We start from the raw sequence: 16,726 nt of genomic DNA, 5'->3' as shown, positions 1-16,726 counted from the left end.
ATGTTTTAAAAACATTTTCACGACCAACACTGAAACATTTAAATATTAAACTATAAGCAATATTAAGAATGTTTTAAAAACATTTTGACAACGTTCCTTCGAAATGTTTTAGAAACGTAACATTACTATGTTTCATTTATATAGAAGAGAAATGTTTTATTTCATGTTTTAAAAACATTTTTATAACGTAATATGAAACTGTTTAATATATGCAAACAAGACATACCTTTGGAATCATTTTTAAAACGTTTCTAAAACATTTGTTAAAATGTTCCTTAAAGATTTTACTTTAACCTTTTTGAAAACATTTTAAAAATGTTTTTAAAATGTTACAATGGGAAAGAAAAATGTTTTTAAAACATTTTAAAAATGTTTACTCTGAAATGTTTTGAAAAAACCTTTTTATAACTGCAATAAAATGTTTCGAAAATGTTTTGTGCTACCTGAGATGGTGTTATGATCAACATTTGCTCTGCACACAGGCACTTGAGGCATGGACCCTCCCCCCCAACCTTTTTCAATCTTTTTTAAAATCTTGGGTCAACACACAGTTTTCCTATTTTTGTATTCTAATATGCAGAACATGTAATCAGTTATGTAACTTTTGTCCCTATGAGCTGTGTTTTTAAAATATCTCATTTTTGACCGATACTCTCTTCTTATTTATCAGTTGAGATGTTTAAAAGAGGTTCATGGCCACAAGGCTCAAATGAGTCACTTTGACTCTGTTGTTCACCATTAGATTATTCCCCTATACATGTATATTCTTATGTAAATTTTTGATTCCCCTTTTGTGGCCCCATTTTATACAAATATACAATCTACACTACCAAAGGACACTTCAGTATAAATATGACTAATGATGACTTTGCTGTTCTTCAGAGAAGATGGTTTTTAAATCTCTTTTCCTATGAATTCCTAATAAGCATGTAAAACTATGACCATCTATTATAGCCCTACCCAATCCTTAGCATTCAAAATTTCAACAAAATTGACCATCACCTAAAGATGCTTCCACATTTAAAATGATTCACCATGGATTTATGTTCTTGAGAAGTGGAATTTTAAAGATTTTTTTCCTTTAAAATTCTATTTAAACTTTGATTGGTTACTGGGGACGCACCCTACCTTTTGGAGTGGAGGGTGGTCATGATTTGAACAAACTTGAATCTACACTACCTAAAGTTGCTTCCATATTAATTATTTTAATATGACTAATCATGGCTTTGCTGTGCTTGAGATGATTTTAAAATATTTTTTCATATACAATCCTATTTCAAATTTTGATTCCCTGCTGTCTTTGGTATAAATATATTCAACAATTTCTCGGTGGTCAATTCCTAGTAAAGGAGAGTAAATGAATCTTAAACCGCCTTTTGATGGTTAATTTAGATCTTGAATCTCGAAAATCCAATTTCAAATCTTGTATTTCAAAACTCCAATCTTGAATGGGCATTCGGGAGCTTTTGTAAATACCAGACCTCTTTAACTAAAACAACATATAGACTCAAAGAGAGAACACTGATCAACCAGTAAAAGTAGATGCACACACTTATCGTGTGGTTCGACTTTAGCTGTTGTTTGATTAAATACCCAGAAATGAGGATGGGTCTAAGAGAATGTATAAAACTAGAGGTACTGTGAATAATGAGCTCACAAAATGATATTCCCACTCTTCTAAAAGTATTATGACCAAGTCCATGTTTTGGTATGGGAAAGCCCTGAAATAAGTATCCTAACAAAAAGTTTCTTCCTATACAGCATACTATGTACTGTGTAGAGGGAAAATAACTTGCAGTGTAAACATTTGCTATATTTATAACGAAAATAAATCCATGAATTCAGGAAACAGTTAATAAGTTTTCAATAATTTTATTTTTGTTTATTTTCTTAATGAGTCAAAACTACCGGTATAGATAGTTTTCAGTAGCCCTAAATTAGCAAGAGTTATTTCCAGTTGGCTGCCATATTGGAGGTCAACATGCCCATATTCCTTCATTATTCAACCAACTTTAACTTTTTATACTGGCCATTGTGGGGTAGGAGGCATTGTTTTTCTGAAAAATATACAGTTGTTAAAGCCTTCTTTATTTTATAGTTTTTATTCTATAAAGATATTCCCCCAACTGCACTGAACTGAACTGAACTCAAATATTTCAGCTTAATCCTCTTAAAATTGGTAAGACAAAGAGGAAAATTACCAGGTTGACCACCAAGATGGCAGCCAAGGGAAATAACTCAGAGAGAAAATATGTCATATGAAAACTATCATATTGTGTACAGTCTTCAATAATAAGTTATGCTAGTCATTGAACTATTCTAATTACAGAAAATTTAAATCAGCAGATAATGACCAGCATTTTTGTAAATATATGTATGAAAAAAAAAATGACAGCACATGTGATAAAAAGAGTTTTCCATTGTTTGTGGTTCCCTCATAAATTTGTAATCCTGCCAGTTTAATAATACATACATAATATTAAAATCTTGTATATATCAGGGTTGTTACACAGCTTGAAGAGGGTGAGCTTTGTGCACCCAGGGCAACTGTGTAACGAACTGTCTATTGCATGGTTCTCTGTTTCTTGATTGAATGTTTAAAAATTTTCAGTAGGACAATTTAGTATGGCCTGTAATTAGGTGAAAACTTACCCATTACACATTGACTGATACAATCAATTTAAACCCTCTATTCAAGAAAGACCCATGCAAGCATCAGTGTTAAACTACAGGCAATTAAGTGGAAATTTTCAGTAAGCAGAATAGAACCAATTTCTGTTAGCTTCTGCTGATCATTAAGATATCAGATATGCTTATTGGTTAAAGCTCCATAGAATAATTGATCAGAAAGTGCAATGAAAGAACTACCTGATAAATTCTCCAGGTCTAAAATTAGCACTGAAAATTTTTATCTGAAAGATGGCTTCTCTACCATTAACTGTGTAAGTAAACTAATTTATAGAACTTTTATAACTCATTAACTATGAATTTAAAAAAAAATATTTGGCAACCTTGATCATTTTTTTCCCATTATATATCATTTAGAGATTTTTCAGCATACATTTGCAGTTTTGAAATAGCAGAAATATATACTTACATTGTTTATCAATAAAATATTTTTACTAAAGAGTAATTTCAATATATAAAATTTAAATTCTTATGTTCAAAGCTTGAACCCACCCCCTTTTCAATTTATTTTCTTTTGAAATCTGGGGTCAACACACAATTTTCCTGCTTTTATATTTCCACATGCACTATAGTTTTCGATAATGAACTCTTTTGTCCCTATGAGCTGTTTTTAGAAATCTCGTTTTCGACTAATTCTTTTTTTTTATGCATCGCAGTCAAACAACAGATATTTAACAAGAAGCCCATGGGCCACAAGGCTCACCTGAGTAACTTTGGCCCTGCTGTTCTTCACCAGATTACTTATTATGACCACCCTACCCCTGGTGGTCATGTCTTGAACAACTTAGAATTAAGTTAACATTGCCCCAGGAAGCTTTCACACAAGTTTCAGTTTTTCTGGCCCAGTGGCCCAGTGATTCTTGACAAGAAGATTTTTAAAGATTCTTCCTATTTATTTCAGGGCTATGGTTTCCATAAAATTGAAACTACTCTACCAAAGGACACTTTAATGTAAATGTGACTGATCACAGCTTTGCTGTTTTTCAAAGAAGATGGTTTTCAAACCCCTTTTTCTATAAATTCCTAATAAGTATGTCCAACTATGACTATTGAAGCCCTACCCTATCCTTGGCATTCATCCTTTCAACAAATTTGACTATCACCTGAGGATGTTTCCATTTTTATGCCCTCGGATCGAAAAATCCTGAGGGTATATTATTTTTGTCCTGTTTGTCTGTCTGTCTGTTGTCAACTTTAACCTAGCCCGTAACTATAGCGCTGTCAAGGGTAGGGCTTTAATATTTGACATGAATATTCATTATGACAAGACCTTTCCATTGGTACAGAAATTTTTGATCATGTGACCTCAACTGTGACCTTTGACCTACATTTGAAAAATTTTGACATTGGCCATAACTATTGCACTGTAGTCTAGGTCCCACGCCAGAATTGTGTTACCATCAGGGGCATAGTGTTTCACAAACATATCTTGTACCCTTGTGTGTGTGTCTGTCTGTCTTTGTGTGTGTGTGTCTGTCTGTTCGTCTGTCTGTCTGTTTGTAACAAATTTTTGTCACTGTTTTCTCAGCAACTACTCATTGCAGATGCTTGAAATTTTCGCACACACTTTGTTTAGGCATGTCATATAGTGGGTTTCATTTTTGTACGAATCCGATGTCAACTTCCTGTTTATCCGTGCATCAGTCCGTACCATATATAACATATTTTCGTCACAGTTTTCTTAGCAAGTACTGATTGCAGATGCTTGAAATTTTAGCACTCTTTGTTTATAGGCATATCATATGGTGGAATTCATTTTTGTATGAATCTGATGTCAACTTCCTGTTTATCCGTGCATCTGTCCGTACCCTACATAACAAATTTTAGTTGCAGTTTTCTTAGCAACAACTGATTGCAGATCCTTTAGGCATGACATTTGGTGGGAATCATTTTTGTACAAATCCGATGTCAACTTCCTGTTCATTTGTGCATCTGTCCATACCATACATAACAAATTTCGGTCGCAGTTTTCTCGGCAACTACTCATTTAAGAACACTCTTTGTTTAGGCCTGCAATATGGTGGGATTCACTTTTGTATGAATCTGATGTCAACTTCTTGTTCATCCCTGTGTCTGTCCATAACTGAACTTGTGTACATTCAATCAGAGTGTATATTCACATCAAAGCCGGGGTATTACTTGTGAGCATTGGCTCACAAACTTCTTGTTTATTCTATCTCAATGGAGTGTGTTCATCTGTATGTCTTTCGATCTGTCCATTTTAATGCCTCACATAATTAACAACTTCTGACATCCTTTAAGAACTTAAGGGTATAGGGAATTCAGTTTTAAATCGTTACTTTGGATCCCAAAAGGGCAGAAATTGTAATCATTAAATTTATAATGCAATATACCAAACCTTCTTTTGATGTGAGAAACTCTCCTATATACTTATACATGTACTGGAAAACAAAATCTATCAAATGAGCTTCATAAGTTTTGCATGTTACAGTACTTTAACTGCTCTGATGTTTGAGTACAAAGTAGGAATAATAAGGGCCTTAATTGTAACTTGCATTGGTTTACCAATTAAATATAATAACTTAACATATTCTCAGAAATTTTGCAGATGATAATCCTCTAGATTAAACAGATGAGTTTCTGTAACTGTGCATGATCATTTTAATAGCTCACTAGATTTTATTTTTAAGGGAAAAAAAGTTAAAGATAAAAAAATAATTCAAAATGATTTATTATGAAAGCTAGAACTTACTTGAATTTATCCATATTAATTGAATGTGTATCAAATGCCAAATTTTTTGTTATTGGTAAGATGTTAAGAGCATTGAATGATGGGAATCTGTCTCAGTCACAAGCAGGTACTGTTAGTATCAGTAGTTACTTCCAGAAAAAAATCACTCAGCCAGCAGCAAGAACTGTGTGTGGAGGAAAAAGATGAAGTAGAGAGGGATGGTACAGATTCTGGTAGTCTGGACAGTGTTATCAATGATGAACTGGATGAGTTCAAAGATGATGAATCAATAGCTATTGAGAATGAGATGAATGATTTACGGTAAATTTTTGTTCTTGTTAAAATATATGATTTGTCATGGCTTTAATGTTCTTGAGAAAAGGAATTTTAAAGACTTTTTATGCCCCCGGATCGAAAGATCCCGGGGGTATATTATTTTTGTCCTGTCTGTTTGTCTGTCTTTCTGTTGTCAACTTTAACCTAGCCCATAACTATTGCACTGTCAAGATTAAGGCTTTAATATTTGACATGAGTGTTCATTATGACAAGACCTTTTGTTGGGTACCACCATATATTACCTTTTGACCTTGGAGTTTGACCCAGTTTTGCAAAATTTTACCAAACTTTAACCTTGGCCATAACTCTTGAACTGTTGGTGCTAGGGCTTTCATACTTCACATGTGTAATCCTTGTGACAAGACGTTTCTTTGGATACCAACAACTTTGACGCTTTGACCTTGGAGTTTGACCTACTTTTGGAAAACCTTAACCTTTGCGATAACTTTTGAACAGTTGGTGCTAGGGCTTTCATATTTCACATGTGTAATCCTTGTGGCAAGACCTTCCTTTGGAAACCAACAACTTTGACCCTTTGACCTACTTTTGGAAAACTTTAACTTTGGCCATAACTTTTGAAAGGTTGGTGCTAGGGTTTTCATATTTCACCTGTGTATTTCTTGGGAGAAGGCCTTTTCTTTGGCACCAATAATTTTGACCATTTGACCTTGATGTTTGACATACTTTTGAAAAAAACTTTAACCTTTTCTATATCTATTCAATGGTTGCTGCTAGGCCTTTCATATTTCACAGGCTTATTCCTCGAGACAAGACCTTACTTTGGGTATCAACATATTTGATTTGCATTTGAGAAAGTTTAACCTTTGCTATAAGTTGCCATACAGGGGCATCAGTGTTTCACAAACACATCTTGTTTCTATAAAATTTTATTTAAACTGTTATTGGTTACTGGGGACCCAAATTACCTCTGGGAGAGGAGGGTAGGCATGATTTGAACAAACTTTTTCAATCTACACAACTTAAAGCTGCTTTCGTATAAATAAGACTAATAATCATGGCTTTGTTATGCTTGAAATGATTTTAACATATTTTTTTCAAATACAATCCTAAATCAAATTTTGATTCCCTACTATGGCCTCACCCTATTGCAGGGGACCAGGGTATGAAAAATTACAATCTACACTACAATACTGGTGAGTTGGTTTAGCTTTCTCACATTTCTTTACAAATTTTCTGGATTATAGTTATAATAATTTTCATTAATACAAACAAATTTCTACTTTTCTTAAATATTAAGGATAAAAGTTTACTTTGTGATAGTGCACGGACATGTGTCAATTAAATGTGTTCTGAAATTCATAGTTTTAATAATTTCCATATAAAAGATGTTTCTAATTTTACACCTGCTAAAGAAACCCGCCATATGGTATATTTCAGTGTGAAATACTGTAGCAACATGTCATGATATTATACTGAAAATTTTAAGAAAATATTTATTTCTAATCTGTGTAAGCCCCTTTAATTGCCAATTGTTGCCCTTCCTTACATGGGGTTCATGAATTAACTTGAATTTAAACAATCTGAGGATGCTTCCAAATAAATATGACAAAATATGGCTTGGCTGTTCTTGAGAAGAACAATTTTAAAGATTTTTTTCCCCTATATATTCCCAAATAACAATTTGATTGCCCATTGTGGCCCGCCCTTTACCCAGGGATTATGCTTCGAACAAACCTTTAATCTGCACTATGTTCTTCTTATCTGGCCAAGTGGTTCTTAAAAAGAAACTGAAAATGTGAAAAGTTTACAGAAAGATAGACACCATTGACAAAATGTGATCAGAAAAGCTCACATGAGCTTTCAGCTGAGCTTAAAAGTAGTTGCATGTTTTAACCTTCATCTTTTAACATTTCTTTTACTTCTTCTCTCAGATATGATGTAGTCAAGCGCATGTCTGAATCTGTGTTTGTGGGATTGTGTCAAATAATAGTAACCTCACAACTAGTGTCCTTGAGGAGAGATCTAATTGACATTGGAGAGATTTTGAATAGTCAAGGGAATCATCATAATGACACAGTTACCATGTGGAGTGGAAGTACCCGAGAAGGATTCAGATTCAAGGAGTCAGATATAGACATAATGTTTTGGCCTAAAGATGTTACAGTGATCTGGAACATTTGTCCCACTCAATTTCAAGATACAACTGGAAAAACGTTGATTCTTGCTGATTGTTCTGAATGTCTACCAGGATTCTGTCTACTTGAGCTACTAAGAACAACAAAGAACACAGACATTTCTGAGGCCAAGGTCAGGTTGAATGATATAAATCGTACACTTGAGATTGTAACAACGGCAATGAACGGAGACTTTTCCGATGCCTGTGAAAGGGAGAAAAATAGAACTTCTATACTTAAGCTACTATCAACAACAGAGAACACAGCCTGTGACAGGGAGAATGATAGATTTTATATCTCTAGTTCCCGACACAGAGAGCTCAAGTGTTTAGTAAACCCTGATATTTCTACTCTCAGTGGACCCTGTGGAAGTGGAAAATCACATGGCATAGACTTTGATATTGCTTACTCTCTTGCCTCTGACTTTTGGCCTCCCTCTGCTTCCTCCTGGAAAGATAGATGTCAATCATGGCCTCCATCTTGTGTTATTAACGATATATTAAGAAATGGATGCCAGTTGGTACCAATTGGACATCCATACGGACGCTATAAAGATGAAGAATGGCGAATTTCTTTTTCTCTGGCAGAACAAAAACTTGTATACTCAATGAACCACTGTCAGTACTTGACTTATGGATTGTTAAAGGTGTTCTTGAAAGAGGTCATAAATCACCAAATAGGGGATACTAACAAATTACTTTGTTCCTATCATATGAAAACAACAATTTTTTGGGTGATTCAACAAAACATGATACATCACTGGTGCCCACAGAATCTTTTAGAGTGTTTTTGGGTCTGTTTCAAAGTAATCCTTCGATGGGTATATGAAGGGGTATGTCCGAACTTTTTCATTCCCCAAAACAACATGTTTCTAGTGAAGATACATGGGTCAGCCCAAGAAAGATTATTTTTACAACTATACACATTATACACAGAAGGACTGGCATGCCTGATGCAGAGTCCTTCCTTGAAGTCATACATTAATGATGTTCTGTCCAATCCCAAGCTTCCTATTTGTACAAATGAAAACAAAATTACAGGTGACTCTCGATGGCTCGAACTCCGATCTCTCGAAGTTCTCGATCTCTCGAAGTGAACCTCCGGTCCCGTTTTTTTCCTCTATATAGCTAAGCAAATTTACTCCCGATCTCTCGAACTCCCCATCTCTCGAAGTTCTCTATCTGTCGAACCAAGATCTGGGTCCCGTTATACACATTTCATTGTTTTTTACGCTCTATCTCTCGAAGTTTTGATTGCGCATGTATACATGTCAATCAAGCGTAAAATTAATGCACCTTGGACTTACCTGGATAACAGTGTACGCCTGGGGCTGGGATGGACGTGTTAATTGGGTGTTTACATACATGTAGATGAAACTACACCTGTGAATCGTCCGAGTGTTGATATAATTAATTGGTTAACTGTTAAATTATAAACAAACTGCTTCACATCTTATTTTGACTGGACGAGACGATAATTTTGAGGAAATAATTTAGGGACATGTCAGTAATTTTTCCATAGATTATGACCTTTAATATTATAAGAGTCAACACAATCCCAGTTTGGCAAACATTGCACAAGAAATCCTATCTCAAGAACTGAATACCGATTACGAACAATCTTGTGAAGGACCAATTAAGCCCGGGGGAGAGCCAATTAGACAATTGCTATTCAGGTTTCATGTAATCATGAAATGAAAACTAATAAATATTGAAACTTAAAATAATTATTTTATTTATTCAAAATACAATCATTGTTTTTGAAATCAAGTGAATTACCTCTAAAATATGAAGAAAACGTGTAATGACATTTATCAACATATACTTCCGGTATGTATAATAGTAGAGCAATGATGACCGGAACTGAAAATTCCGGATTTTATTCACTTTCTATCTCTCGAACCCCCCGATCTCTCGAACTTTTCTTACGGTCCCTTGAACTTTGAGAGATCGAGAGTCACCTGTATGTCTCAAGTCCAAGTTGAAGCTAAACTATTCAACGAATTTATAAAGAAATTCTGGGAAAATGCAGACCTTAAACACTGTTTGAAATGTCTACAGAAAATAGAAGAGCTGGTAGGTTTACCACTTACTCCATTTAAAATTATCATGTTAAAAAATATTACAACCTATGTATTACAATCAACTGCATTTGTATTACACAACAAGTACAAAGATACTGGTGTAAATAAACTGATTTATGTTGCCGACAAAATATCACGTTATATGCTTAATTTAGCATCCAAGTTGGGGTGTATTTCTGACATGTTGTACATGGCCCTGTATTATCACAAGACACTTAGATACCAGAAAGCTTTAACTGTGATAGACATGACAAAGGTGAAGTTAGCACAACCATATGTGATGTATGGTTTAAATGTAGACACAGAGAGTTATACTGAGGCTGTAGGTGGACAGTCATTGTCTAAAAAGATGAGAAATGCTGTGGCTCAGAACATTTTACTTCTCTCAAATACGTTTTATATGAGAGAGTTATCGTTGGAACAGCTGTGTAATGATCGGAATCGGCACTACATGTTTAAGGATATACTGGTCATCCCACCTTTTGTATTCTTACACATGCTAGATATTCTGTGCAGTAGAAAGACTGACACAACAAGAGCACAAACAGCTCTACATGACCTACAGTGTCTAATTGAGCATCAGGAAGGGGTACATGTACCTTTGCTTTACAGAGACATATCATGGCAGATCCTGGGATTTTGTCAGCAGATTTCTGGAAATCTTGATGCTGCTTTAGACGCTTACCAACAATCACTCGACAGCCAAGATCAGCACCACCTTATACAAAGAGTTACATTGATCAGAATGCTTGGGATCTTGGACCCCCAAAAGTCATTGTCAGTGTCGATCAGTCCAGGAAAACAAAACATACCGGAATATACTCCAATTCACAAAGTAGAATTTTAAAAAATTGTGTGTGATTTAAAATTCATATACACTTAAACATGGATTGGCATCCCAATCAGATTTACAGATATGCTCTATGAAAAACAGTTTTCACTTTCTTTAGCATGGACTTCGATGTACATTTACCTACACATGAAATCAATATACATGTACCTGTAAATCAAGAGGTTTGATTTTGAACAAAATTTTTGTTGATGAAAGAAAAAGTGAGCAAGCTCACATACCCCACGCTCACCCAAAACTTGAACAATGCAACACATAATGAACGGCATAGTGCACTTTAAATACACAGTATAATTCAAAAAGGGGCACTACTTGACACACTGTGTCCTAAATATCTGCAAAATTTGACGAAATTCTGTGCAGCAGTTCAAGAGGAGTTGTGCTGACTAACTATTCATCTCTATATTCAAGATATAGCCAAAAATATAGTTGAAAAGTGCAAAAATTTCCAGAAAAATTAGGAATCGGAATTTCCTGATAATATGCATATCTACACACTGTGTCCTAAATATCTGCAAAGTTTGATGAAATTCTGTGCAGCAGTTTAAGTGGAGTTGCGCTGACAAACTGTTCATCTCTATATTCAAGATATGTCCAAAAATATAAGTGGAAAAGTGCCGAAATTCCCAGAAAAATATCGGAATTGGAATTTCATGGCAATATGCACATCTACACACTATCTCCTAAATATCTGCAAAGTTTGATGAAATTCTGTTCAGCGGTTTAAGAGGAGTTGCCCTGATAAAAAAAAGGACTGAAGTACCGACTGACTGACGGATGGGTCAAAAAAATAATATCTCCTGCAACTTGTTGCATGGAGTACAAAGTTGCACTGACAAACTGTTCATCTCTATATTCAAGATATGACCAAAAATCTAAGTTGAAAAGTGCCAAAATTTCCAGAAAAATAATGGAATCTGAATTTCCTAGCAATATGCACATCTACATACTGTGTCCTAAAAATATCAGCAAAGTTTGAAATTTAGCTACTTGTTGTGTGGGGTATAAAAATGTAACTTTATAACATGTTTATTAGGTATTCAGGTAAAACCTTTTTATGTATCTTTTTTTTTGGATTGACTTATATCTTTCTTAATTGGTTCATTTCACTGATTATTAAATTTGCCAAGTTTAGCTGTGATGAGTTTGGAATGTCTTAAAATACAGCCAAAAACTATACTTTCAAATTGTATTTCTTCTGTTTGTCAAGTTTTCTTTTTCATAAAACTTAAATCATTTTAAAAGCCATTATTTCTCCATGAAATATATCCATCTTGCAAAATTAATCTTCTGCATGAATCTATCTACTATGAATAAAAACTTATTCTTGGGTATACTCAAACAGGCTAATTAATGCCATTTACTGAATAAAAAACCATCACTTTGATGAAAGCAACCATCTAAATATTTTCAAATCCATAGCTTTTAATTGATATTTTTTGCAATCGGGGTATGGATTTTTTTAAGTGATCAGTTTATGCACAAACTGTATACCGAAGTATTTTTAAATTGCAATTCATAATGCCAGAATATTTTTGTATTTTTTTAAAAATATCATTATTTTTTAATAGCAGAATTACAAAGATGTCATCATAAACACAGGTAGTCCATTTCCATATCATTTTTATATATTTTATATCGTTTTTATTTCAGTCCTCGGTTTCAGATTGCAGAAAGCATGCATTCAAAGAAGCCAACATTTTTCATTGAACCACATTTATCATTAACATCAATATCCCCATGTTTATTTGAAAGGGGGAGGGGGGTTACTGGGGTACTCGTGAGGTGGGTATTTTTCCCATATCTTTATTTCACAGAATTTTATAGGCCTATTGGAATTTTGGTTGTAAGAAGTTTCAGGTCAATGTTAATAAATTATGCTATTCTTAGTTGTAAATTATACAATTTCACTTCGAATTAAAATCCAAATTTTCATAATGCACATCAATAACATCATATATGTATGTCATAATCCTTTTGTCATGTAACATAGATGTTTTAAAGAGGAATAAGAAGATTTTTGTTTGTAAAGTATTAATTCAAAATAAGTAATCATAGTTGGAGGGGAAAACTTTAGATTTTTATGAGATATTCATCTGGATCATCCTATGATGAAAAGCTCTCGTTTTCAGTTGCTTAAGCAAATTTGCCTATATAATAACGACAATTCAAACAGAGTCCACTGCACTGTAGAATCAGAAAGTTCATCTGAAAACATAATCACATTTATATCCATTAAAAATAGCTAAAATTATCTCAATAAAATATGGTACAATTACACTAGGTCTAATGCGTTATTTACATCAATGGGTCTTTGTGACGTCATAAAACCACCAAATCAAGAGAGATAAGCAGGTAACAAATTTATCAATTGCACAAGTTTACGCCTTCATTTCTCAGTGATACAAAGGAAATTTTTTGGACTAAATGAAATTTGACATTCTTTCATACCAATCTTTATATTTAAAATCTCAAATCCTAGTGTTAAGAACATTTAGTATGACCTTTAAGTGAGTGGTAACCTTAGTATTGAGTTGTTTTGGAATACTGACTAAATTGTCACGTTGGCATCTTTGAATGCTAATACCTTAGTATTTGACAACCAATTTGCATGAAAATTGGCATTTATAAAGCTTTGTTTACCATATATACTTGCCTATAAGTCGGTTTTTTGGGAGTCAAATTTTGGTCTAAAACTCTGTGTCCAACTTATAGGCGGGTCATATATAGATTGGTATTTTTCTGGACGTTGAAAGGTTGTATTTTATAAACAATCCCGCCGATTATCGTTGTACAGTCTTTATATATTATATCATAAATGTATTCTAAGATTATACATAAAGTATACAAGTAGGTATTATAAATTTTAATAATTTTATTTTATCTTCAGTGTGCTTCACTTATTTTTTAATGATTTAAAATTTAATATCGACATTCTTTTTTAAAATTATTGATTGAAACCAGGTTAAACCATTAGAGAATTGATTTGAAATTGTTTATAAGCGGGTCAATTGCAAACCCCTTCAAAATAATCGCCAAAAAATACAACCCACTTATAGGCGGACCGACTTATATGCGAGTATATACGGTAAATTGATAAAAGATTTTTTTTACAATTTTTGTTTTCTTTCACTTATGAATGTTCTCTGCCAAAATTAATTGATATTGGTTCAGTGGTTCCAGAGAAGAAACTGAAAATGATCAAATGTTAACAGACAATGGTGGACAAAACAGCAATAGGTAATCTGAGTGCCTTGATCAGTTGACCTAAAAATGAATTGACATAGATGTGGAGTGGACATGTAGTTGAGTTTATAATTTTTTTTTAACCAGTTATTTTCGTAAGATATACAGGTTATTTTCATAAGATATACATGTATATCAGCATGTCCAAAGGAATGCTGAGTTGTTGAACATAATAACCTTAGTACATCACTACATTTAGTGCTTTGCTTGGTACATATGCCATTTTGCTATTTGTGTGATTTTTTTTTAATTTGGTCTTATAGTGTAAGCTGGTCATTTTTCTGAGCCTGATAAAATTCTGGAGCCAGCAGCCACTACATTTAAATTTTGACAGTCATCGTGTAGTATTTAAATTCAATTTCTATATTAGAAAATTAACAGCATTTTCTTAGTATTCTAAAATATTGTAAATATTAAAAATGAACTTTTTGTTAACATAAGAACTGTAATATATTACATGTAATGATGGTGTAAATGTGTATATATTATTTATTGCAGAATAACCATTTTTATTAATGAAAAAAAAAAATAAAATCAAGAACAATTCTTATAATCTGTTACATAAAAGGGGGATTTGCTATTACATGTGTATTTAAAACAAGAGGCCCATGGGCCACATCGCTCACCTGAGCACACTGGCTAGACTAAGGCACAAATCAGTTCAGTAATGAACGGGGAGGGGGGGTTGAATTTTAAACTACCTGATGATGCTTTCATGTCAATATAACAAATGAATTTGTTGTACTTGAGAAGATTTTAAAAGAATTTTCACATTTCTTCCTTTGTAAAAATTTGATCCCCCATTGTAGCTCCTCCCCATCTCAGGGGTCATCATTTGAACAAATTTGAATCTACATTACCCGAGGATGCTTCCATATCAATAAGACTAACATAGCTTTTCTGTTCTTAAGAAGAAATTTTTTTTTCTATATGTTCTTATGTAAAACTTTCGATCCCCCATTGGGCCCCACCCTACCCCCGGGGGTCATCATTTGAACAAAATTGAATCTACACTACCTGAGGATGCTTCCATATAAATTTGACTCATCATGGCTTTATTGTTCTTGAGAAGAAGATTTTTCCTATATATTTCTATGTAAAACTTTGATCCTTCATTGTGGCCCCGCCCTACCCCTGGGAGCCATGATTTGAAAAAAATTGAATCTACACTTCCTGAGGATGCTTCCATATAAATATGACTCTTCATGGCTTTACTGTTCATGAAAAGAAGATTTTTAAAGATTTTTCCTATATATTTCTAAGTAAAATTTGTATCCTCCATTTTGGCCCCGCCCTACCCCCGGGGGTCATGATTTGAACAAACTTGAATCTACACTACCTGAGGATGCTTCCATATAAATATGACTCTTCATGGCTTTACTGTTCTTGAGAAGAAGATTTTTAAAGATTTTTCCTATATATTTCTATGTAAAACTTGGATCCTCCATTGTGGCCCCGCCCTACCCCCGGGGGTCATGATTTGAACAAACTTGAATCTACATTACCTGGGGATGCTTCCATATAAATATGACTCTTCATGGCTTTACTGTTCTTGAGAAGAAGATTTTTAAAGATTTTTCCTATATATTTCTATGTAAAACTTTGATCCTCCAATGTGGCCCCGCCCTACCCCCGGGGGTCATGATTTGAACAAAATTGAATCTACACATCCTGAGGATGCATCCATATAAATATGACTCTTCATGGCTTTACTGTTCTTGAGAAGAAGATTTTTAAAGATTTTTCCTATATATTTCTATGTAAAACTTTGATCCTCCATTGTGGCCCCGCCCTACCCCCGGGGGTCATGATTTGAACAAACTTGAATCTACATTACCTGGGGATGCTTCCATATAAATATGACTCTTCATGGCTTTACTGTTCTTGAGAAGAAGATTTTTAAAGATTTTTCCTATATATTTCTATGTAAAACTTTGATCCTCCAATGTGGCCCCGCCCTACCCCCGGGGGTCATGATTTGAACAAAATTGAATCTACACATCCTGAGGATGCATCCATATAAATATGACTCTTCATGGCTTTACTGTTCTTGAGAAGAAGATTTTTAAAGATTTTTCCTATATATTTCTATGTAAAACTTTGATCCTCCATTGTGGCCCCGCCCTACCCCCGGGGGTCATGATTTGAACAAATTTGAATCTGCACTACCTGGGAATGCTTCCATATAAATATGACTCTTCATGGCTTTACTGTTCTTGAGAAGAAGATTTTTAAAGATTTTTCCTATATATTTCTGTGTAAAACTTTGATCCTCCATTGTGGCCCCGCCCTACCCCCGGGGGTCATGATTTGAACAAACTTGAATCTACATTACCTGGGGATGCTTCCATATAAATATGACTCTTCATGGCTTTACTGTTCTTGAGAAGAAGATTTTTAAAGATTTTTCCTATATATTTCTATGCAAAACTTTGATCCTCCAATGTGGCCCCGCCCTACCCCCGGGGGTCATGATTTGAACAAAATTGAATCTACACATCCTGAGGATGCATCCATATAAATATGACTCTTCATGGCTTTACTGTTCTTGAGAAGAAGATTTTTAAAGATTTTTCCTATATATTTCTATGTAAAACTTTGATCCTCCATTGTGGCCCCGCCCTACCCCCGGGGGTCATGATTTGAACAAATTTGAATCTACACTACCTGGGAATGCTTCCATATAAATATGACTC

General features: G+C 34.0%; 2 protein-coding genes across 4 annotated transcripts in view; one reads left to right on the top strand and one right to left on the bottom strand.

Moving 5' to 3' along the window:
• LOC133172666 (ryanodine receptor-like) overlaps positions 1-16,726 on the bottom strand; it is a 98,112-nt gene that overhangs the window by 47,143 nt on the left and 34,243 nt on the right. The window lies entirely within an intron of this gene.
• LOC133203006 (uncharacterized) lies at positions 5,481-10,781 on the top strand. Its single transcript, XM_061338863.1, has 3 exons — positions 5,481-5,701; positions 7,609-8,891; positions 9,838-10,781. The coding sequence occupies exons 1-3, from the start codon at positions 5,481-5,483 to the stop codon at positions 10,779-10,781; spliced, it is 2,448 nt and encodes an 815-aa protein (XP_061194847.1).

This window comes from Saccostrea echinata, unplaced genomic scaffold (genome assembly GCF_033153115.1).
Source record: "Saccostrea echinata isolate AGI-Se365-2 ecotype Australia unplaced genomic scaffold, CSIRO_AGI_Sech_v1 ptg000002l, whole genome shotgun sequence".
NCBI lineage: Eukaryota > Metazoa > Mollusca > Bivalvia > Ostreida > Ostreidae > Saccostrea > Saccostrea echinata.
The sequence above is the reverse complement of the archived record's forward strand: the minus strand, read 5'-3'. Positions and strand labels throughout refer to the sequence as shown.